Genomic DNA, 23,548 nt, shown 5'->3' with positions numbered 1-23,548 from the left:
TCCATCACAGCTGCAAATAGTAGTGGACTTAGTACCGACCCCTGATGCACCCCCACCTTCACCTCAAACTCACCACTGTTCTCGTCCTTCGTCCTTACAGCTGTGCGCACTCTTTTGTACATTGCCATCACTACTCTGATCAACCATTCCTCCACTCCTAACTTCCTCAATGCCCATGTCAATACTTTGCGTGGAACCCTATTGAATGCTTTCTCCAGATCAACAAACCCAAGAAACAACTTCTTCCTCTTCTCCATGTACTTCTTCTGCAACTGCCTCACAATGAAAAGCGCGTCTGTCGTTCCTCTTCCTGGCATAAATCCAAACTGCATTTCGTCGATCTTCACTTTCTTCCTTATCCTCCTCTCCAACACCCTTTCCAATACCTTCATTCCATGCTCCAATAACTTTATCGCTCAGTACGAGCTACACTCCAAAGGGTCACCTTTCCCCTTGTATAGAGGGACGAGGGTACTCAGTTCCCAATCCACTGGAATGCGGCCTTCTTTCACCACCAGATTACAGATCTCTGTCATTCTCTTCACACCCCAACTTCCTGCTGCCTTCAACATATCTCCCACAACTCCCGTCGGCCCTCCCGCTTTTCCACTCTTCATTGCTTTTATCGCTTCCTCAACTTCCTTCTCAGTTATCTTCTCTGCCGGTTGTAAAACTGGGTTACTCTCAATGTTGCCATCCCATTCATTCTCTGTATTCAACAGCATTTCCATATATCTTTTCATCTTCCTTTAATTCCATCTGGGTCGACAACGATTTGTCCCACTTCATCCTTCAAGCAACTCACCCCCATCACATCACACCTCTCTTTCGCTATCTGCTTTGCAATCCTGAATACTGCTTTCTGACCCTCTTCCGAATCCAAGCGTTCTCCGAACATTTTCCTACATGCCTCCTGCGCCTTTGCTACCTCTTTCTTTGCAGCCTTCCTGGCTGCCTTATAACTTTCATGCTCTGCTGTTTCTGCTCCCGTACCCTTCGCCTTCTGCCACTCCTTGAACTTCTTCCTCTTCTCGTCAATCCTCTTTCCAACTTCATCATCCCACCACCATGTTTCCGAGTGCCTCGGTGGTCCTTTTGTCCATCCACATACCTCACCAACGGCTCCCAACAGACTAGCTTTCATTGACATCCAACCACTTTCAAGCTCAACCACATCATCCACTACACAGTACATCATCCACTTGCCTGCCACACAGTACATTACATTATATACACAAAGAATTAAGTTAAGCACCCCCCCGTTTTTTTACAACCTCGCACATTACAAGTTTGTTGTCGTCAAAACAGTGTAATATACCCATGATATTGCTATATTTTCTGGAGAAGTGATATTATGGTCACATAAAAACATAACAATCATGCCGTTTTCAATATTTTATTCTGAATAATTTAAGGTGAAATTTTTTGGGAATTTTAGGCATATTTTCACCTCAATTTAAGTATGGAGCTATAGGTCCATCACGGACAGTGTGGATGACGTTTATGTTTTCTAACGTACAGTCATTGTTCTGAGAAGACCTCTAGCGATCTTTGCGTCAATAACGTGTGTAGGACCCACGTGATCGGATGGAGCAAGGTGCTGTGACAACCATCCCCTGGCCTGCGTACAGTCCTGACCTGAACCCCCTCGAGCACGTTCGGGACATGTTGGGACGACAAATTGCGAAGATGGTCCCTCCAATAGCCAATCTGGATGAATTGGAACGTGCATTACATCGGGAATGGAACAACCTGCCACAGCAACGCATACGACGGCTTACAGGGTCTATGAGACGTAGGGTTGAGTCAGTGATCCGATCACGTGGGTCCTACACACGTTATTGACGCAAAGATCGCTAGAGGTCTTCTCAGAACAATGACTGTACGTTAGAAAACATAAACGTCATCCACACTGTCCGTGATGGACCTATAGCTCCATACTTAAATTGAGGTGAAAATATGCCTAAAATTCCCAAAAAATTTCACCTTAAATTATTCAGAATAAAATATTGAAAACGGCATGATTGTTATGTTTTTATGTGACCATAATATCACTTCTCCAGAAAATATAGCAATATCATGGGTATATTACACTGTTTTGACGACAACAAACTTGTAATGTGCGAGGTTGTAAAAAAACGGGGGGGTGCTTAACTTAATTCTTTGTGTATATTACCTCTTGTGTGTGTCGGTTGGCCGTTGGAGTCGCTTCATGGAGTCGTCCCACTTCACCCACTTCATGGAGTCGACCTGGATGCAGTTGGGAGTAATGAAATTAATCTATATAATTTAGTGCTCCAACCTAATAAGCCAACGCTGTGACGCCACCGCCGCGTATGTCCTCCTTATCTGCGAAGTTCCGGAAGAGCCATCTCGCAGTATGTCATTATAAGATGTTAATTCAGATATTGTCACAAGTGCATGAAAAACTCAGTTGCCGACCTGGTTTTGCCCGAATTGGGGTATCACCAGGGCAACGCAGCGAGCTTTCCACACACTTGACTCTGAAAACCTTTCAGTTATGTACCATACCAGTAATTATGCGACTCCATACTGTGAATGGAGAACCGCGTGGTTGGAGCACGAAATTATGTATTAATTTCATTACTCCCAACCGCATCCAAGTCGACTCAATGAAGTGGGTGGAAACAAGAGATAATGTACTGTGTGGCAGGCGGTGCTTATCACTCCTGGTAATGGGCAGCAAGGGCTGTATGGGACACCTTACTGGTGGTCTACACTCACACTTTCCTCTCTCACTCACAGGTTCCTCCTGATGACTCAATCTTGGCTCTTCACTTCTTCTGTTCCTTCCGACGATTCCAATGCAGTATAGTCGGACCCCACTATTCTCGGGGGATACGTTCCTGGGAAATGCCGTGAATTATGAAACCGCAAATAGGGGGGAATTTATTTATTTACTTTTTTGTATACAAGATCGAGGCTCGTGAAAGAGCTAACATTAAACACACAAAAAGTTAAACCGACACATAAAACATATATTAAGGGGAGCGGTAGACAAGATGGGGGAGAGAGGGGGAAGGACCCAAACACAACATTTGAGAGCAGGGATATTGAGAAATCTGAGGGAGGGAGAGGGCTTGGAAGGAGGTGGGAGAGGTATACAACATATGGACACTGCAAGGACTTCCAGGAAAGAAGTTGGAATTTCAAAAAAGTGGATCTGGGGTGAATTAGTGGGGGTAGAAAAGATCATGGTTTTGGATGGGGGAAGATAAGAGATGGTGGTGAACAGCTGTTTTAAAGACCAGGAGGGGGAGTGGGATTGATGGAGTGGGGGAGTTTGTTCCAGAGGCGGGAGAAAAGAGGAATGAAAGAGTGAAGGTGAGCAGAGAGCCTAGATTTTGGCAGTTAACCATAAGAGGGTTGCTGGCAGATCTTGTGTGACCTGTATGAGTATTTGGGGGACAGAGCACAGACAGGGCTGAGGGAGCAAGGCCGGAGAGGAGGCGGTAGGAGACAGAAAGACCACCAATCTGCCTGCGGTGAGTGAGTGAAAGGCCCTCGGAGTTAGCTTCATCGTGGGAGATTCCAATGATTCTGAAAGCTTTGGTTTCAACAGCGTGAATCCGAGCTAGGTGTGAGGCAGGAGCACCGGCCCATAGGGGAGAACAGTATTCCATTGAGCTGTGGATGAAAGCCTTGTATGTGGTGAGGAACTCAGGTGTGCCAAGGAAGGACTTCGCACGACGGAGGATGCCCAGTCGGCAACTGGCTTTGGAGGCCAGCTTGGAAATGTGGTTTTCCCAGGAAAGATCATGGCAGATAGTGAGACCCAAAAGCTTGAGCGACAGAACTTCTTGGAGAGGATTGTTGAGAAAGTAGATGGGAGGGTTGTCCAGTCGGTCTTTTCGGAGAGACATAGTAAGAGTGTGAGATTTGTCAGGATTGAAAGACATGTTCCATTTGTTTGACCAGTCTGTGATTTTGTCCAGGTCTGCAGAGAGTGAGGAGGCTGCAGACTGCCGATCTGAGGGATAAGGAAAGGAGCGGCAGAGAGTGGAGTCATCAGCAAAGAGATAGAGGGCATTTTCCAAAGTCGGAGAGATCATTGATATAAATAAAAAAACCACCTTTAGAGGCCATTTTTCCCCGCAAAGCGGGGGTTGGCCTTTTTTGGGAACCGTGGTTGTTGTTTTTTGGTCCCATTTTTGAAGCAATGTTTTACGGCCGGATGCCCTTCCTGCCGCCAACCCTTTTTGTCGCCTTTTACGACAAACAGGGAATTACCAGTGAACTGGTACTCAAATTAGCCGACCTCGGAAGGATGACAGGCTGAGTCAAACCCCCTGGCGTTAATTCAGCGATCGACCGGGATTCGAACCCAGGATCGTAGGATCCTAAGCCGGCACCCGAGCCGCTAGCCCAACACCAGGGCTTGATGAAGATCATTGATTAGGAGAGATCATTGATGAAGACCAGAAAAAGCCAAGGGCCCAGAACACTGCCTTGGGGAACTCCAGCCTGAACAGGAAGGGGAGATGAGAGAAATCCATTTAGGGCCACACGTTGACTACGACCAGAGAGGAAGTCCGCAAGCCATGCATGGAGATTTCCATGGATACCATAGGACAGTTTGGTGAGCAGAGCTGGGTGCCAGATCGTATCGAAGGCACGTGATATGTCAAGGGAGACAGCTCTGATTTCCTGTTTGGCATTGAAGACCTCCATTCATTGTTGAGACAGCAGAAGCAGCATGTCTAGAGTAGAATGACCTGGTCTGAATCCAAATTGATGATCCGAGATTAAGTCATTGGAGAAGAGGAAGGATTTGATGTCAGATGTGATGATTGATTGCATGACCTTGCTGATGATTGTGAGCAAGCTGATTGGTCTGTCGTTGCAAGGATCTGTTTTTGCACATTTTTTGTGTGAAGCGGTAATGTTGGCTGATTTCCAAGCAGATGGCAGATGACCTTGAGCAAAAAGAGAGGGTGATGAGAACAAAGAGAGGGTGAGATAGAATGGCACAGCAGGATTTTAGGACCCGTGGGCTGATGCCGTCTGGTCCAGTTGCAGAATCAGAGTCGAGGTTTGACAAAAACTTATCCACCTTTTCCGGAGAGAAGGACACAGAGTCCAGGAGCAGTTGGGTTCGACTGGGTAAGGTGGGAACAGAGAGAGATGGGTTTGGGACACAAGATTTTGAGGCAAACACAGAGTTGAGGCATTCGGCTTTGTCACGTGCGGTGTGAATTGTGGAGCCATTTGAGGTGAGGGAGGGGATGGAGGGGGAACAAACACCAGAAACCGATTTGACCAGACACCACCAGGATTTGGAGGAAGGAGACAGGTTTGAGAGTTCAATTTTGAGTGTGAAGAGATGGTGCTTCCTGGCACTCCTGAGGGTAGTTCTGTGGAAATTGTTTCAATGGAAAAGGGGGGATTGGTTCCCAAATTGTGAAAATCCACGAATAGCGAGGAACAAACCGCTAATAGTGAGGACCAAACCGCGAATAGCGAGGAACGAATCGCAAATGGCGAGGCAAAATCCCCAAATGGTGAGATAAATCCCGAAAATGTCGACGATAATCCGCGAAGGTTGATAAAAGTCCTGGAAATGGCGAGCTATTCAAGGTGTGAATGATGGAATATCAAGTGAAGCTATTCACAGTGTGAATGATGGGATATCACGTGAAGCTATTCACAGTGTGAATGACGGGATGTCACGTGAAGCTGTTCACAGTGTTGATGACGGGATATCCCGCAAAGGCCATGAAAACACGAAACACACGGCAGCGAACGCGGGATAACCCGTCATCAACAGGTCATGCTCGTGGCTCAAAGAAGATGTTTTTTTGCGGACGTCCAGCTGCTTTGTGCATGGCTGGTGAAAGATGGGTTTTATAAATGTGTCAAGGTCGCGGCTCGCGAAAAAAAATGTTGTGCCCCCGAAAAATCGCGAATTCGTGGGACATGGCCGCGAATAGAAAAAAAAACCCTGCAAATTCGCAGGACACTTTTCCTCAAATACAGAAACAGGTCACATTTTATCAACCGCGAATATGTGGAACCGCGAATAGTGGAACCCCAAATAGCGGGGACCGACGGTATTTGGTTTTCTGTTCATTTACTTAATAATTATAAAATTTCCCTTAAGGGCGGATTAATTTGAAGCAGCAACTTTTACGTAATTTATTGTCTCGGGAGGAACAGACAGACAGTATTAGCCTTTTAAATACACAATACAGTGTATCGAGTGTTGTGAAATTCCAAAATCGTAATGTGTCCACAGCAAATGTATCGTGGCATATTTCTGAACAATATATTTTTGAAAAAAATTCAGGAGCGCTCGAAGCAACGTTCTGTTACTTTATACACCACCCAGTTTCATTTTTTTCCAACTGAAATAAATATAATTTTCCCGTAGATTTGGATTAATTTGAAGCAAATTTTACTTCATCATTTTTTTCTCCCCGAGGAGTGTTTCCGTGTTTCAGGATGGGACACAGACAGAGACAGCATTAGCATATACAAGGACTGGAAATAAACTTTGCACTATTTAAGTAACTACTGCATCACTATCATGTCCTGTGTAGGACATCGTGTGTTGTAATGCCAGTAATGCTGTGTGTGGCCAGCTCTACCTGTCAACATAGCTCAGATCGAGACCATGCTCCCCCCACCCCTACCTGCTCCCCCATGCGATTAATTTACATATGCTTGATTCTCGCACTTCCACAAGACTCAATCATGTAAAAATAATAAATAAATGTTTGCAAACTTATCTGAGTTCCGAGCCAATTCAGGACTCGGCAAAATTTTGCCATATTTACCAAGCCGGATCCGAACCGAGTTTTTGCTACCAGGTCTCAGCACTACTGCCTACGACAGTACAATCTTATAAAAATGAATACTTGATAAAGCAAATCTTGAAGACGAACAGCTTTGGTGAAGCATGTGGTAAGCCAAATATCCCAGTCATAGTTTATAGTCGACGCACCCAACAGGTAGAGAAGACAGATCTGACCCTTACCTCAGTGTCCAGGCGATCCACCTGTTCCCAGCTGTTCTCAGAGTTCTGTTCCGTACTGCACTGGGACAGTGAGCTGTAATCTGGATTGCCCTCACACTCTGGTGCACAATTCTGGAGGGAAGACATTCAGCCCTGCAGATAGCTTCGACATGACTAACACTAACACACACTAACACACACACACACACACACACACACACACACACACACACACACACACACACACACACACACACACACACACACACACACACACACACACACACACACACACACACACACACACACACACACACACACACACACACACACACACACACACACACACACACACACACACACACACACACACACACACACACACACACACACACACACACACTGGAAAATACAATATCAACGTTTAATGGATTCATATAACCACACCAACTACAGTCACGTGAAAAAGTAAGTACACCCCATGTAACGTTTTGACTTTTTCAACATATTTCAACATACAGCTTTTTGATTTTCATTTCAACAATATTGATAGATAAAGGTGATATAATATAACAAATATCATGAAACATTTACATTTTGTCGTCCATTGTATAATTTAAATAAACATAAATGCAAATTTCGCATGTGGAAAAAGTAAGTACACCCCTACACTACATTGATCACTACTTTAAATACCTAAAATTAGAATCAGGTGCACCAGCTCAGGTGCAAATGATTAGAACATCGTTAGAGAGGATCTTAGAGGAACCTGTCGTATTTAAACCTCAGACATTTAGTTTGGTTTGCTCTTTGTTTTTGAAGTGTGCGGCGTCACCATGCCTAGATCAAAAGAGCTCTCTGAGACCTTCAGAAAGAAGGTTATAGATGCCTACGAGTCTGGGAAGGGATTTAAAAAGATCTCCAAACAATTTGAAATCAATCATTCGATTGTCCGGAAGATCATCTACAAGTGGAGAAGATTTCAAACAACTGCCAACTTGTTCACGCCAGGCCGCCCCAGCAAGTTCAGCCCGAGAGCAGACCGCAAGATGCTGAAAGAAGTCTCTAAGAACCCCAGAATGTCATCACGGGACCGACAGTAAGCTCTTGCCACTGTTGATGTCAAAGTGCACGAGTCTACCATTAGAAAGAGGCTGCACAAATTTGATCTACATGGGAGGTGTATGAGGAGGAAAACCTTTGCTGTTCAGAAAGAACATCAGGGCAAGACTCAAGTTTGCCACTGAACACCCAGGCAAAGACCAGCACTTCTGGAACAATGTGCTCTGGACAGATGAGTCAAAGGTAGAGCAATTTGGCCACAGTACCAGAAGACATGTTTGGCGAAAACCAAAGACAGCATTTGACCACAAGAACCTGATACCAACTGCAAAGCATGGTGGCGGAAATATTATGGTTTGGGGCAGCTTTGCTGCATCAGGGCCTGGTCAGCTCACCATCATAGAATCCACTATGAATTCTTCATTGTACCAGAGGGTGCTTGAGGATAATGTGAGGCCATCTGTCGGAAAGTTGAAGCTCAACCGAAGGTGGACCTTGCAACATGACAATGACCCTAAACATACCAGTTGAGTAAATCCATCAAGGAATGGCTGAAAAGAAAGAAATGGAGGGTTCTGGAATGGCCAAGTCAAAGCCCGGATCTAAATCCCATTGAGATGTTGTGGGGGGATTTGAAACGAGCTGTGCATGCAAGAAACCCCTCAAACATCGCACAGCTGAAAGAATTCTGCATGGAGAAGTGGGCAAAAATTTCTCCCAGTCAATGCCAGAGACTGGTAGACAGTTATAAGAAACGCCCACCTGAGGTTGTTTCTGCCAAAGGGGGCAATACCACCTATTAGAGCCAAGGGTGTACTTACTTTTTCCACATGTGACATTTGCATTTATGTTTATTTAAAATATACAATGGACTACAAAATGTTAATGTTTCATGATATTTGTTATGTTATATCACTTTTATCTATCAATATTCTTGAAATGAAGATCAAATAGCTGTACGTTGAAATATGTTGAAAAAGTCAAAACTTTACATGGGGTGTACTTACTTTTTCACGTGACTGTAAAATAATTTTATAGCATTTACAAAATGGAGTGGTTGTCTCAAAGCAATGCCACGTGAAACACAAGATCCTTGACAAGGAAAAAAAAAATGCAATCCTTAGAATGGGAAATATTCACAAGTGCTTCAGACATCAAACAGTTCCTCTTCTTTAGCTACATGACCACAAACCACCAGTTTGGATTCATCCTGTTTGCAAGGTTTTGGACAATAAATCAAGATTTTAAATATCAGAGGTAAAAGTGGTGTATTGACGTGTACCATTGTTTTGCAGATATGCAAAAGAAGTACTTTGTTTTTAAGGACAAGATTGCGACTCAAAGATAAAAACCACAGATGATAAAAGATCATCATACTGATATCGAGATGGTGGGAGCAAGCAAAGGAACAGAAACTCACAGAAAGGGAGGCCTACAAGAAAGGGGGAATGGGCTGCCATCTTGAAGCCCTGAAAGGGAAGAATGGGATTGGAAACAATTCCACAGGTTGGAGAAAATGGAAAAAAAGGAGTGGAGGAAAACAGCAACAATGGATATTAAGCAATTAATAAATAGCACCGCAAAGTGGGCGTAACCCCTCAGCCCATGCATGGTGGAAACCAATTTCAAGATGGTTGCCGTGGCGGCCATATTGAAAATCACAGCACGCCCATTTTCGAAAGGAACCTTCCTCTACTCAACCCCAACACACACTGCAAAAATGGATTTAATCGGACAAGCCGTTCTGCTTGAAATTGACGGAAACCAATTTCAAGATGGCTGCCGTGGTGGCCATATTGAAAATCGCAGCGCGCCCATGAATTCAACCCCAACACACACTACAAAAATGGATTTAATCGGACAAGCCGTTCTGCTCGAAAGTGACGGAAACCAATTTCAAGATGGCGACTGTGGCGGCCATATTGAAAATCGCAGCGCGCCCATTTTCGAAAAGAACCTTCCTCTACCCAACCCCAACACACACTGCAAAAATGAATTTAATCGGACAAGCCATTCTGCTCGAAATTGACGGAAACCAAAAGTTGACTGACGCCCGGATGGCTGCCGTGGCGGCCATATTGAAAATCGCAGAGGGCCCATTTTCGAAAGGAACCTTCCTCTACTCAACCCCAACACACACTGCAAAAATGGATTTAATCGGACAAGCCGTTCTGCTCGAAATTGACGGAAACCAAAAGTTGATGGACGCCGGATGCCCGGACGACGCCCATGACGACAATACCCCTTAGCCCAATTTGGGCTGAGGGGTGAAAAGGAGGGTGAGTAACCCAAAAAAGTGTGTACATCCTAGTAGAGGATAAGGCTTGAGGGAGGAGGTGGGGGTGGGGGGGAGTAGGTTATCAGGCTAAAAGAGCAAAGCTAGCAAACCAGCGGGATTATTAGAATTTGTATAAAACCAAATGCCCAGTTGTTAGGCAGTCATTGTGGAGGTTGAGTCACGCTACATGAAAGGAGCTCAACCAGAAATTGCTTTTGGTGCTCGCCCCACATGAATGTGGGTCCCAGTCTGGCCGAAGGGTGGGTGTGGTTCAATGTCATTTGAGTGCCTTGGAGATGAAGAAATGCCTTATTGTGGCTTAGAAATTGTGATGGGCTTGTAGAGGCCTAAAATTGAAGGCCTTCATGTTAGCTTTTTCCCAAGCCAATTTGCTTTAATTCGCAACCAATGATCACTTGTCAATATGATACGTATATATTTTGGCAGATAACAATATTAAGGTAGACCTTGCAGAACACTAAAGCCAAAGAATAGGCCTTGCAGAACACTAAAGCCATTCGACTGCTTGTGACTTGAGATCAATTACTTTTTTTTTTTAAAACAAGGATCTCATGGCAGAGATTGCATATTTATGAAGAGTTTGTACATAAATCACATGCAGGAGCAGAGATATTAGGAGACACCAATGTACTTTTACATGAATTACATGGACACTAGTAGACAATGGAATCCCGGTCGATCGCTGAATTAACGCCAGGGGGGTCGACTCAGCCTGTCATCCTTTCTGAGGTCGGCAAATTGAGTACCAGTTCACTGGTAATTCCCTGTGTGTCGCAAAAGGCGACCAACAGGGTTGGCGGCAGGAAGGGCATCCGGCCATAAAACATTGCTTCAAAAAGGGGACCAAGGTGCCCGAAAAAGACCAACCCCTGCTCTGCGGGGAAAATGGCCTCTAAAGGTGCTTCTAGTAGACAATGGACATATATGTAATTGAGTGAGACTCAAGGAGGCACAAACAACAAATAGCAACATTAGTTGAGGGCTTTGCCGCTGCGGCGGCTGTGCCACTGATGTATGACCCCAGTATGTTAGATTTGGAATTTGTTCAGGATGATGGTGATGGCTTGTGAAGTGATGGCTTGATGGCTTCGGCGGGTGAAGTACCAACCGAGAATGAAGGTGTGGAGGTTGAAAGAGGTGACAGTAAGGGAGGCATTAAAAGAGAAGCTGAGTAGGGTAGAGGATGATGTGGTTGAGCTTGAAAGTGGTTGGATGTCAATGAAAGCTAGTCTGTTGGGAGCCGTTGGTGAGGTATGTGGATGGACAAAAGGACCACCGAGGCATTCGGAAACATGGTGGTGGGATGATGAAGTTGGAAAGAGGATTGACGAGAAGAGGAAGAAGTTCAAGGAGTGGCAGAAGGCGAAGGGTACGGGATCAGAAACAGCAGAGCATGAAAGTTATAAGGTAGCCAAGAAGGCTGCAAAGAAAGAGGTAGCAAAGGCGCAGGAGGCATGGAGGAAAATGATCGGAGAACGCCTGGATTCGGAAGAGGGTCAGAGAGCAGTATTCAGGATTGCAAAGCAGATAGCGAAAGAAAGGTGTGATGTGATGGGGGTGCGTTGCTTGAAGGATGAAGTGGGACAAATCGTTGTGGACCCAGATGGAATTAAAGGAAGATGGAAAAGATATATGGAAATGCTGTTGAATACAGAGAATGAATGGGATGGCAACATAGAGAGTAACCCAGTTTTAGGACCGGCAGAGAAGATAACTGAGAAGGAAGTTGAGGAAGCGATAAAAGCAATGAAGAGTAGAAAAGCGGTAGGCCAGACGGGAGTTGTGTGAGATATGTTGAAGGCAGCAGGAAGTTGGGGTGTGAAGAGAATGACAGAGATCTGTAATCTGGCGGTGAAAGAAGGCCGCATTCCAGTGGATTGGGAACTGAGTACCCTCGTCCCTCTATACAAGGGGAAAGGTGACCCTCTAGAGTGTGGCTCGTACCGAGCGATAAAGTTATTGGAGCATGGAATGAAGGTATTGGAAAGGGTGTTGGAGAGGAGGATAAGGAAGAAAGTGAAGATCGACGAAATGCAGTTTGGATTTATGCCAGGAAGAGGAACGACAGACGTGCTTTTTATTGTGAGGCAGTTGCAGGAGAAGTACACGGAGAAGAGGAAGAAGTTGTTTCTTGGGTTTGTTGATCTGGAGAAAGCATTCGATAGGGTTCCACGCAAAGTATTGACATGGGCAATGAGGAAGTTAGGAGTGGAGGAATGGTTGATCAGAGTAGTGATGGCAATGTACAAAAGAGCGCGCACAGCTGTAAGGACGAAGGACGGGAACAGTGGTGAGTTTGAGGTGAAGGTGGGAGTGCATCAGGGGTCGGTACTAAGTCCACTACTATTTGTAGCTGCGATGGAGGTGCTGGCTCAGAACGTAAAGGAGGGTTTATCGTGGGAGTTGTTGTATGCAGATGATCTGGTGTTGATTGCGGAAAGTATGGATGGACTGAAGGCAAAGATGAACAAGTGGAAGGAATGTATGGAGACAAAAGGTCTGAAGGTGAATATCGGAAAGACAAAGGTGATGGCAAGTGGTAAAGCATGTGGTGAGGTGGAAAGAACTGGGAAGTGGCCCTGTGCTGTGTGCAGGAAGGGTGTCGCAGTGAACTCCATTCAATGTACAATGTGCGCTGTGTGGGTTCATCAAAAATGTAGTGGTCTGAGAGGGTCATTAACCAGTGTGGCAGCTACATTCAAATGTTAGGTGTGCACAGAAGGAGCTGCAGATGGAGGAAATGTTGAGTTGGATCTTGGAGACGGCGTGAAGCTGGAAGGTGTGAAAACATTTTGCTACCTCGGAGACATGCTGAATGGAGAAGGTGGATCAGACTCGGCAACGGTTGCTAGAGTGAGATGTGCATGGAAGAAGTTTCGGGAACTGAGTGGCGTGCTGATGAGGAGGGGAGTGTCGTTGAAGCTGAAGGGAAAGGTGTATGCTGCATGTGTGAGAAGTGTTATGATTTATGGGAGCGAGACATGGGTAATGAATGTAGAGCAGCAACGAAGGTTGGAAAGGGTGGAAATGTGAATGGTTCGATGGATGCGCGGAGTATCGTTGAGAGAGAGGAAGACAAATGATGAATTGCGAAAAATGATGGGAATAGAGCCTGTGATTGATGTTGTGAAGAGGAACAGGTTGAGATGGTTTGGTCATGTGTTGAGGAAGGATGAAAGTGACTGGTTGAGAAGAGTGATGGAAATGAATGTAGAAGGAAGTAGAGGACGGGGAAGACCGAGAAAGACTTGGCCAAAGATGGTGGAAGAAGAAATGCGGGCAAGGGGGTTAACAAGGAGAGATGCAGAAAATAGGTCAAGATGGAGAAGATTGTCATGGGGTCGCAAGGATAACCCCCGCTCTAGCAGGGAAAATGGCCTTAAAATGCATGTTGTTGTTGTTGTTGTTGTTGATGGTGATGGCTTGTCTACTCTTCGTGAAGGATACCACAGGATTTTTAATGTCCACCAACTAAGGCCAGTAGATGGAACGCCCAGTTCAACATCCATCTGAAGGACGGCACACACATTGATGCCTCGCCCTGTCTGCGAAACACCAGGACTACAGTTTATAGCTGGGCCAAGATCCAAACCCAGGTTAGACAGCTCAGAGGCAAGTGCATACCTCGAGGGTCTAGGCTATATTGCCAGCTCTGCTCGTAGCGTCACTATCAATTATGTCGTAGAATACAGCAAACGCTCAAATATCGTGGGTTTGAATATCGAGGGCGTCGACCAATCTTGGGAAACCTATTGTGTTCCAATTTAGTTATCGTAGGATTTCATTTCGGCCAATCAAGGTTTTTGAGCAGAGATAAGTCATTGTTTGAATCCGCGTATACTATTACCTCCCATTACCAGCCTTTTGTTGTTTCACTTGCACCGTTTTTAATGGTGCCCAAACCCTAAATGATTGACTAAACTAGTTGCGCCAAAAAGTACAGAAAGGTTACGACTTTGGGCGAAAAAAAAAGTCGAGTTAGGCAGTTGGCTGGAGATGAAAGTGCAGCCTCTGTGGGCCGCAATCACGGGATCAATGAATCTACTGTATGGTATATCCGTAAAAGTGAGTCAAATATCTGTGCAAGTGTTGTCGCCAACACTCCGCAAAGCGAATAAACAGTCATGATCCTCATATTGAAAGGATGGATAAAGTGCTTAATATTTTGATCGAGAACCAAACACAGCAAAAAAGTTCCTTTGAATGGATCGGTGATATGGAAGAAATCATTGCGGATTTACCAAACATTTCCACGAGGCACCTGTGCCGAAGACCACAGTTCAACCACGGCTACCCACAAGTTCCATGCCAATAAGGGCTAGTTTGAGGTCTTCAAAAGAAGATTTAGAGTCCATCATGTAAAATTAGTCGGAGAAGCAGCATCGCCAGACCATGATGGACGCCGCCAGACGGCAGAGAAAAACTACCCACCGCAGCTCGTGAAAATAATAGAGGCGAAGGGATTTATGCTGGAGGAGGGTTTTTAATGCCGACGGGAAGGAATTATTCTGGAAGAGGATACCATCTCATACCTTCCTGTCCAAGCAGGAAAGATCTGCTCTGGGATTCAAGGTGGCTAAGAATCGTCTTTCCCTTTCACTATGTGAAAATGCAGCAGTTAGGCGACTTCACGTAATGTTTTTATGCTCACCCACCTCACCATTTTGTAAAAATCACCTCGCTGTTTTGCAAAAAGGTAAAATTCTTGCGTTTTGTTGATTTGATACTGCATTTAATTTATTTACATGTGTATTACCCTCGCCTGAGGAGAGGGTATTGCATTTGAGTCCGTTTGTCTGTCTGTTTGTTTGTCCGCACAGAATAAATACGATTTTCTCTACAGCCTTTGGTCCAATCGACAGGGCATTTTCACCATATGTACAACTATAGAAGTTTTTAAAGATAATTATGACGTCATAGGTCACGTGGTTCGGCCACCATCTTGGAAAAATCTAAACATTTTGCACCTCCATATCTCTAAAAGTGCTGAATAGAAAAACTTGAGAAATGGCTCATTGTAAAGAACTCTCCATGGGAAATAAAATATGCTCATGATGATGTCATCGGTTCCTCCATTATGACGTCATAATTCGACAAGCACAAAACTTCATCCGATCAAGATGAGATTTCGTGAGCGTCATGTAGGCATAAATTGGTGGAGAAAAAATAATAATGATGACGTCATCGGTCGCGTGGTTCGGCCGCCATATTTGTTTTGACACAAAAGCCTTAAAAACCACTGAAAATACATCCTGGTGAGGGTTTGCAATCTCTGACTTCTCTTTCTTGTTTCAATTGTGATGCATTTATTTCTGGCTCCCGCCACCCTTCCTCTATATTTTCTCTAAGCCCAGGACCTTAACCGTCCTTGGTTTTAACTATCGCGGCATTTTCCAGGAGCATAACCCCCACAATATTTGAGCGTTTACTGTATTCAGAATTGAAATTTCAAGAAGAGGACATAAAAGGATTCTTCAAGTTTCAGGGTGAAAATAATGGAAATTAATCCTGTTCTGCTCGAGAAAGAGAGAATGTGCCATCAAAAGTTGCATGCTGATGACATGTGCACTAGAGGGGAAAACGCCAGGGATGGGGAAAGCTTTGCATGCAATTTGCATAGAGCTTAACAAGGCAGGATACCAGACAATGTCAAAGGCTCAGGATATGTCAAAACAAAAGTTTTGACCTCGTGTTTGAAAGCATTGGGCAATAGAAATATCCTCCGCATATCCAGAGTTAAGTGAGAACATCCAAAACCAAACTGATAATCACAAGGGAACTGATGTTGTCTGGAAGTGTTGTTGATGTGGTGTCAATGCTGGTCATAGATAGAAGGAAGGGGAGGTTGAGGAGAAGGGGTGGGGAAGGACTAGTAAGGGGAGGTTGAGGAGAAGGGGTGGGGAAGGACTAGTTCCGTACACATGCTTGAGAAGCAGACACTGAGCTCAGACATTCTACCTGGTGTTAGCAAAGACAGCTGTGATGCCATTAGCGATGAGGAAGGGGGGGGGGGGGAGCAGGGGATGGGGGCGGAGGCGAAATAGCACGTACTGGAGACAGACTTTACAAGGTGTCACCATGTCTTTAAGGGAGGAAGTAAGTTAAAGAACCTAGTTATCTGAAATTGTGTTCTGTTTGCCTAAAGGCATAGTGTACACAGAGAAGCAGCATCGTTTCCTCGTAAGCAACAATTGTGATTTCTAAATATAAATACCTGTACATTACATTCAGATGCAGACAAGGAAAATAAATTGCGACTTGTACTTTAAACAGCCTTAAATATTCCCATCTTCTTTTGGGGGTCAGCCAGGGAACAATTTTGCACCAAGTATTTCATGAACTGTCTGGCCAAACCTGACATTCGACTGAAGGTGGGAGGAATCCAAGGTTGCCATCAATCACAAGTAAACTCTTCATGAAAAACATCGTAGGACAGTTTGATGGTCACACCCACCAAAGCTATCAGATGGGACACCAAACTTAACGTCCATCTGGGTGACAGTGAACTTAGTGCACTACCTGTGAAGCACCAATCGGACAGTTGATATGGTTGATATGGTAGGTTGGGTCGACAATCAAACCCAGACAATACAGCTCAAAGTTAAATGCGCTATCTCTGCACCATCTTGTCAGACAGAGAAAACTAAAGTAGGCCCACAATGTGATAAATACAATCCACTTCCTCGGACAAAATTATTTTTCAGATTTGCAATCATCTCGAGCTCCAATTTTGAAACCAAAATAAACAAACTGAGATATTATTTGGGGCAACTGACCGTTTAAGATCCCAAATAGGGGTATTTCTTGAAATTTGATGACCACGAGCATGCAAGCAACTAAGTAATAAGGAAGTAAATAAAAATATAAAACTAAAATTTATGGGCAAGTTTGCCTGCATACCACATCATCATGCTGAGTAGGGGCAGCTTCACGATGACCACAGTGCCCGACCTGTACACGCAATCGCTGCACTTGCAGCTGCAGTTCCATCAGCTCATGGCGGTGTCCGGCTTCCATCTGTCGTAATCGTGCCTGTACAGCATCAATGTGCAATGGTAGACCATCATCCTCAGCAGCACATCTGGTCACACCAGGAAATGTGCCCGGCGGTGGACTCCAGCCTGTAAGGTGGACACACAAGGCCAGGGAAGTAAAGTGCGATATTTTATATACACATCAAGCAAGTGGCATATTTCGGCTTTGGATTCAAGAAGCACAGTTTAAGGAAATATTGCATGAAAAAAAGGATTCTGAGCACGAATCTGGTAACAGATAACCACTTGGAGAGCTTTAGAAGCCTTGACGTTATCAACAGTGTTGTTACGGGTGACGGGGCTGAGGACCAGAGTCCCAAACGTCACTCCCGACTAAGTGTGTTACAGGGTGACTAATGTCAGCGACCCCAGGTCCTATCCCCAGCCCGCCAGCTGACCGAGCGGTATTTGGAAGCTTGAACTTTTGGTTTAATGTAAGGAGTAGAGGCTCTAGAGTCTAGACTGCCACACTGGCAGCTCAGGGGAGCTTGCAACCCAATCCCAAAAATATAAATCAAAAAATGAAATGCAATCAATTTACTTCAAAGAATGCAAAACGATACAATAAGCAAATCATACAAGTATGATGACAGACTTCATTAATAAATAATGAAAGACTGAATTAACACACACCACATACATCCGATACGAAAGGCCGATACAACATCACACAGACGGACCCTCTATCTAACCCAGGGTAAGGAAAGGGAAGCAAATAAAAAAAAAACAATATTCGCAGGGAATTCAAATAAAATGGAATATGAGGGAGGGAATGGAATGGGGTTCAGGCCTGTTTGAAGGGCAGTTTCATCGATGCTCGTCAGAGCGGGGCTTGGCGGGAACAAACGTGAATGGACCAGTCATCACGTTCTGCGATTCCTTTCTCCTTTGATCCTTTTCCTTTCCTTAACCTCCTTCATGCAACACAGCAAGTCCCTCAGGAAGTTCATCGAGGTCGACTCCTTCATATAGTACACGCCGAGACCGTTCACGCATGAAGCACCGATCGTCTCCAGAGACCCAAAGAAGCGCCTTTTTCCACAGAATACGCTCTTTTCTTTTTTGTCCACCTCCTTCATGCACACTGAATTCTTCAGAAAGTTCTTAGAGATCGAGTCCCTCACACCAACACACTCAAAGAAGCCGTTCACGCCACGAGCAAGGATTCTTTTTTTTACCTCGTCATCAAGAGACGCTCTTATTCCTCTTCTTACTCTTTTCCACACTTTCTTGCTTGAAAGAAAAAGGGCTGAATCCTTCATAACCACCTTTAGAGGCCATTTTTCCCCGCAGAGTGGGGGTTGGCCTTTTTTGGGCACCGTGGTCCCCTTTTTGAAGCAACGTTTTTTATGGCCGGATGCCCTTCCTGCTACCAACCCTGTTAGTCACCTCTTGCAACACAGCAAATGTTGTTTTGTTTTGTGCACCATCACCAACAGTCAAAATCACGTGGCGTAAAGGCAGTGGATATAGGGTAAACTTTAAAAAGGAAAAATAAATACAAAAAGGTCCTATTTGTGATCCACAGCTGACCTGGCATTTCGATGCAATACACCCTAAACAACAAGATTCATCTAAGCATGCTTTGTAAACGATTGGCATACCCACAAACGTAGCAGTATTTTAATGTGTTAGTGTAGAGACAACATAAAACAGGAAGGTAGTAAAAAAAAATGCCAATCTACTACAAATGGACGAGGTGTGTATGTGTGTGTGTGTGTGTGTCATGTTTTTTTTGGGGGGGAGGGGGGGGTTTTACTGGAGCTCTGATGTGGAGTGTGATACACCAAAATGATCGTCATGATCTCCTGAGTTGATTAGGCTAATTGACTACAAATAATCCAGAACAATGCCCAAGTTATTAAATGCACACGATGTTGAGGCGTATAGAGCGGCTCAATATATCCTTCCACGACATGGCATTCTAATTTAAAAAAGGAAAACAAAAAACAATGATAACATTTTAACAAAGCATATATTAATTATTACTAATAATATTAACAACAACAATAATGGTAGCATCATTTGGCAATAATAACAAACGAACAGTCCCCACCCTAGCCCAAGCACATTTAGGTTTGGTGAAAAGCAAGCTAATGCTTAAACAGTACAGCACACAAGTATGCTACCAATGAAGGTGAAGGTGATGAAGACCAATTAAAATTTGGTCCAATGGACCAACGAGTTCTCCAAAGCAATAAGTTTGCGTATTGACATAATGCTTACGTAGTGAGGTAGCAGTTTGTCGTAGCGTTGGCACGACCTGGCAGGATTCTGTGGAGCTCGGCGTATCAGTTCGTGCACATAGTGCACAAGGTCTGCAACCTATGCACCCGATACCTACTCTGCATCCCCTCAGTAACATTTCCCTGTTCTCAGGTCCATTTTCACCTTCGCGGGTCACCCCATTGACCTTAGAGCAACGGACTTTATGAGACCGGTACAACCTACTTTCAGAAGCTGAAGTGCTCGACGTATGGTTACCTGCAGCCCGTGAGCAGCTACTTATTGCCACAGGTGTTTCTGTGGCTGGGTGGTGGTCACCATTCAAAGGGGAAAAAGTGGACGAGGCACTAGTCGTGATGCCCCCAGTATCATAACCACCAAGGGAATAGGTCCCTCCATCGCCATTGACGGCTCTAGTATAGTCCGGCTCTGTACGAGTGTTGTCCTCTGTCAACGTCTCTGTAGAACTCTCCAAGGCAGTAGAGCTTTTATCTTGAAGTCGTAGCACCACCAAGGGACCAGGTGCCTGCCCATCAGCAATTATGTCTTCATCGTTCATCTGGCAGGTTTCTTCTAGCACGGTGTTGTTGTCTGACTTTACATGCAGAGGTCTTTCGGGGCCTTTCTGTGATGGGGTTGTGATACCTGGAAGCTGTTGCCATAGCAGGTTTTGATTCTCAAGAGTTCCTGAGAATTCCTCAATACTAGTCAGATGAGGTGGCACAGAAACTTCTGAATGTCTCTTAAATTCCACTACTGACTCCTCATTATTCAGACCCCTTTCATCAAGGATCTCTTCTTTTGAGACCTGCCCCCTTCTGAGATCAAGTCCATCCACATGCTCTACCACATCAGGATGTGGTGAGATCTGCTCGGCCGTGAGGGATGCAGGTACAGCGTGCATAAGGCCGTTGGGGCTTGGAGACAAAGTCTGCATTACTGGTTCCCGGTGCAAGATAGCAGATATACCAGGTTCGGCCTGCAGGTACATGTTAACACCATCGATTGAGCGTCGGCGTTCAGGAAGCAAATCATTGATGTTGGGGTCACTAGATCGCCGGGTCAGGGGAGGTGTGTTCATGTCACATGCTGCAGGAAGGTCATCAAATGAACGGGTCTTGGGAAGTCTGTGGACAGGGAATAATTTTTAAAGGGTCAAAAGCAAACATGTAAGTAAGTAATACCTATATGAAGTAAACTCAGGTATTAAAACTGAGGGAGAGTTGGGTGGAGAATGTAAAAGTGAATATTTATGAAGTGAAAGTCTATTGATGTGATTTTCAAACTCATTTTGCCTAACAAAATTTGTTTTAAAATCCCTTTTCTTAACTTTCATTGAAGATTCATTGAGGAGCTTGTACGTAAATCACATCCCAGACAAAGACATGTGGAGACAACAGTGTCCTTTCATATGAATTACGAGGACAAAGTGCTATCTGCATAGGTTTTTAAACTGGGCCCCCACATTACAAGCCAGAGGTTCAGATGACAATGCTATTTGGCTAATTATAGGGACATCATGTGTGACCTTTGATGTTGCTCCGATGTGCACAACAAACCTGCCAGGCAAGACTTCCTCTGATGGCAAAGGATACGCCGATGAGTTATCTTCTGTTGGAGGAGCTGGGGAGAAGCTCGGTAAATAAACGCCAGACCAGAGCAACAAGCTACGTACGTGGCACACTGGATGCAGAACCTGCATCGGAGAACACAGCAACGCTCAGCAGGGATTAGGAAACAGTCCATTAGAAAGGGTAGCAACTTGGCTATCCGATCTGCATTCACTAGGAGAAACCAGAAATGTAGTGTTATCTGCACAGATGATTAACTTGCATCATTATCATGGTCAAATAGATTGTGCTCGCAGGATACATTTGTGGATGTTAGGGTAGTATGAATGAAATGCCAAAGGTGTAAAATAAAACAAGCAAACAAATATATTCAAATATAAACAAGAGCAGAGATTGCAAACCCTTGCCAGGATGTATTTTCAGTGTTTATTAAGGTTTTTGTGTAAAAACAAATATGGCGGCCGAACCACGTGCCCGATGACGTCATCATTCTTTTTTTTTCTCCATTCATTTATTCCTAGATTATGCTCAAGAAATTTCATCTTGATCGGGTGAAGTTTTGTACTTGTCAAATGATGATGTCATAATGGAGGCACCTATGACATTATCATTAACATATTTTATTCCCCATGGAGAGTTCTTTACAATGAGCGATGTCTCCATTTTTTTCTATGCAGCACTTTCAGAGATAGAGGTGCAAATTTTTGTTTTTTTTCCAAGATGGCGGCCAAACCACATGACCTATGACGTCACAATTATCATAAAAAACTTATACAGGTGGAGTTGCACCTATGGTGAAAATTTCCTGTCAATCGGACCAACGGTTGCAGAGAAAATCATATTTATTCTGTGCAGACAGAGACAGACAGACAAACGGACTCAAATGCAATACCCTCTCCTCAGCTGAGGGTAATACGAAAGAAAGATACTAATATATATATATATATATATATATATATATAGACTTGGCATTTAATATGGAATATTTTTTTTTCTTGACTTGGGTTTACTTTCTGAACTCAGTATATCAATCTGGTGAGTTTCTTTTACCCTTCAGTGATGTCTTTGTTGAAAGAACCATGTCCCTGATTGTCTTTCGCAGCAAGAAGTCAATAACAGGATTATATCACAGGTGGCGTGACAAAATGTAAGGACAGGTACATTTGACGATTGGCTTCACAATCGGGTATATAAGGGTTGTTGCGTTCTGTATTAGTGGAAAACAACTGCTGCACATCTACAAAAGTTATTGCCGCTTCCTCTGGAGATGGTCCGTCAACTTGACAATGCTGTTTGTCATGGAGTGGTGGCTTTACGAAATTCTGGCATGAAACAGCGTGCTATTGCTCAGCAGTATGGCATCACTCAAGGTCAGGTGTCAAAGATCCTGAAACGAAATGCTCAGAGGGGTGTCCCTACTCCAATACCGAGGCCAGGACGTCCACGCAGAACCACAAGGAGAGATGATCGCCAGCTGCACCGGTTAGTCTGCAATGGCCGTACCAAGTCAGCTAATCGGCTTAGGGCTGAGTGGCAGCAACTGACAAATGTGCCTGTATCCAGAAGGCTAGTCAACCAACGACTGGTTCAAGCAGGCTATCGTGCCAGGCGTCCCCTGTGAAAGCCACGCCTGACCAGACAACACAGCCATCGCCGATTGCAGTGGGCCAGAGAGCACCGTCAATGGCAGCCAGGACACTGGAATCACGTGACCTTCAGTGACGAGTCTAGATTTCTGGTCTATCGTCAAGATGGCCGCGTCCGAGTGCGCAGACAAGTGCATGAAGCCCACAACGAAGATTATATCGTGCCAAGAGTCCAAGCTGGAGGTGGTGGGTGACCGTTTGGGCTGCTTTTCATGCAGGGGGCAAAACTGACCTGGTTGTTCTGAATGGAAACCTGAACCAGTTCAAGTACAGGGTCATTCTGGAAGAAACATTGCTTCCATTTGCTCGTGCAGCCTTTCGAGGAAACTTTGTCTTCCAAGATGACAATGCACGGCCTCATCATGCTCGCATGATCCAACACTTTCTTGCTGACCGTGGTGTAGAGCATATGGAGTGGCCTGCCATGTCCCCGGATATGAATCCGATAGAGAACTTGTGGGCAGAATTAACGCATCAAATCGACAACTTGGACCAGCAGCCTACCTCTGTGCGTGAATTGCAGCAGACTATTGTCACTGCATGGCAAGCGATTCCTGTCCAAACCTTGGGAAATCTCGTGAACAGCATGCCTCGACGTGTACGTGCTCTCCTGAATGCTCGTGGGGGTTACACAAAGTACTGAACTGTAATTTTACTGTCCGTAATCCCAGTCATAATTTAGCTTTTGTTTTTGTTGAAAAAAAATTTGGCTAATGTGCAAAATAAAGAGATAC

The 23,548-nt window shown here is 44.7% G+C and overlaps 1 protein-coding gene across 17 annotated transcripts in view; it reads right to left on the bottom strand.

The window, feature by feature from the left end:
- The window catches only part of LOC137430249 (phosphatidylinositol-3,5-bisphosphate 3-phosphatase MTMR3), a 105,573-nt gene that overhangs the window by 5,435 nt on the left and 76,590 nt on the right, over positions 1-23,548 (bottom strand). For 11 of the 17 annotated variants that reach the window (XM_078780451.1, XM_068120976.2, XM_068120966.2 and 8 more), the window contains 4 exons: positions 21,157-21,293; positions 19,598-20,724; positions 17,238-17,458; positions 6,998-7,108 (listed from right to left, as the gene is read on the bottom strand). In XM_078780451.1, coding sequence (XP_078636577.1) covers positions 6,998-7,108; positions 17,238-17,458; positions 19,598-20,724; positions 21,157-21,293 — 1,596 coding nt within the window. Of the gene's footprint in view, positions 1-2,176; positions 2,251-2,761; positions 2,868-6,997; positions 7,109-9,458; positions 9,508-17,237; positions 17,459-19,597; positions 20,725-21,156; positions 21,294-23,548 lie in introns of those variants that run through there. The other 6 variants (XR_013623855.1, XR_013623856.1, XR_013623857.1 and 3 more) reach the window with 3 other exon arrangements.

The sequence above is a fragment of the Myxine glutinosa genome, chromosome 6, assembly GCF_964187855.1.
Source record: "Myxine glutinosa chromosome 6, kmMyxGlut1.1, whole genome shotgun sequence".
NCBI lineage: Eukaryota > Metazoa > Chordata > Myxini > Myxiniformes > Myxinidae > Myxine > Myxine glutinosa.
The sequence above is the reverse complement of the archived record's forward strand: the minus strand, read 5'-3'. Positions and strand labels throughout refer to the sequence as shown.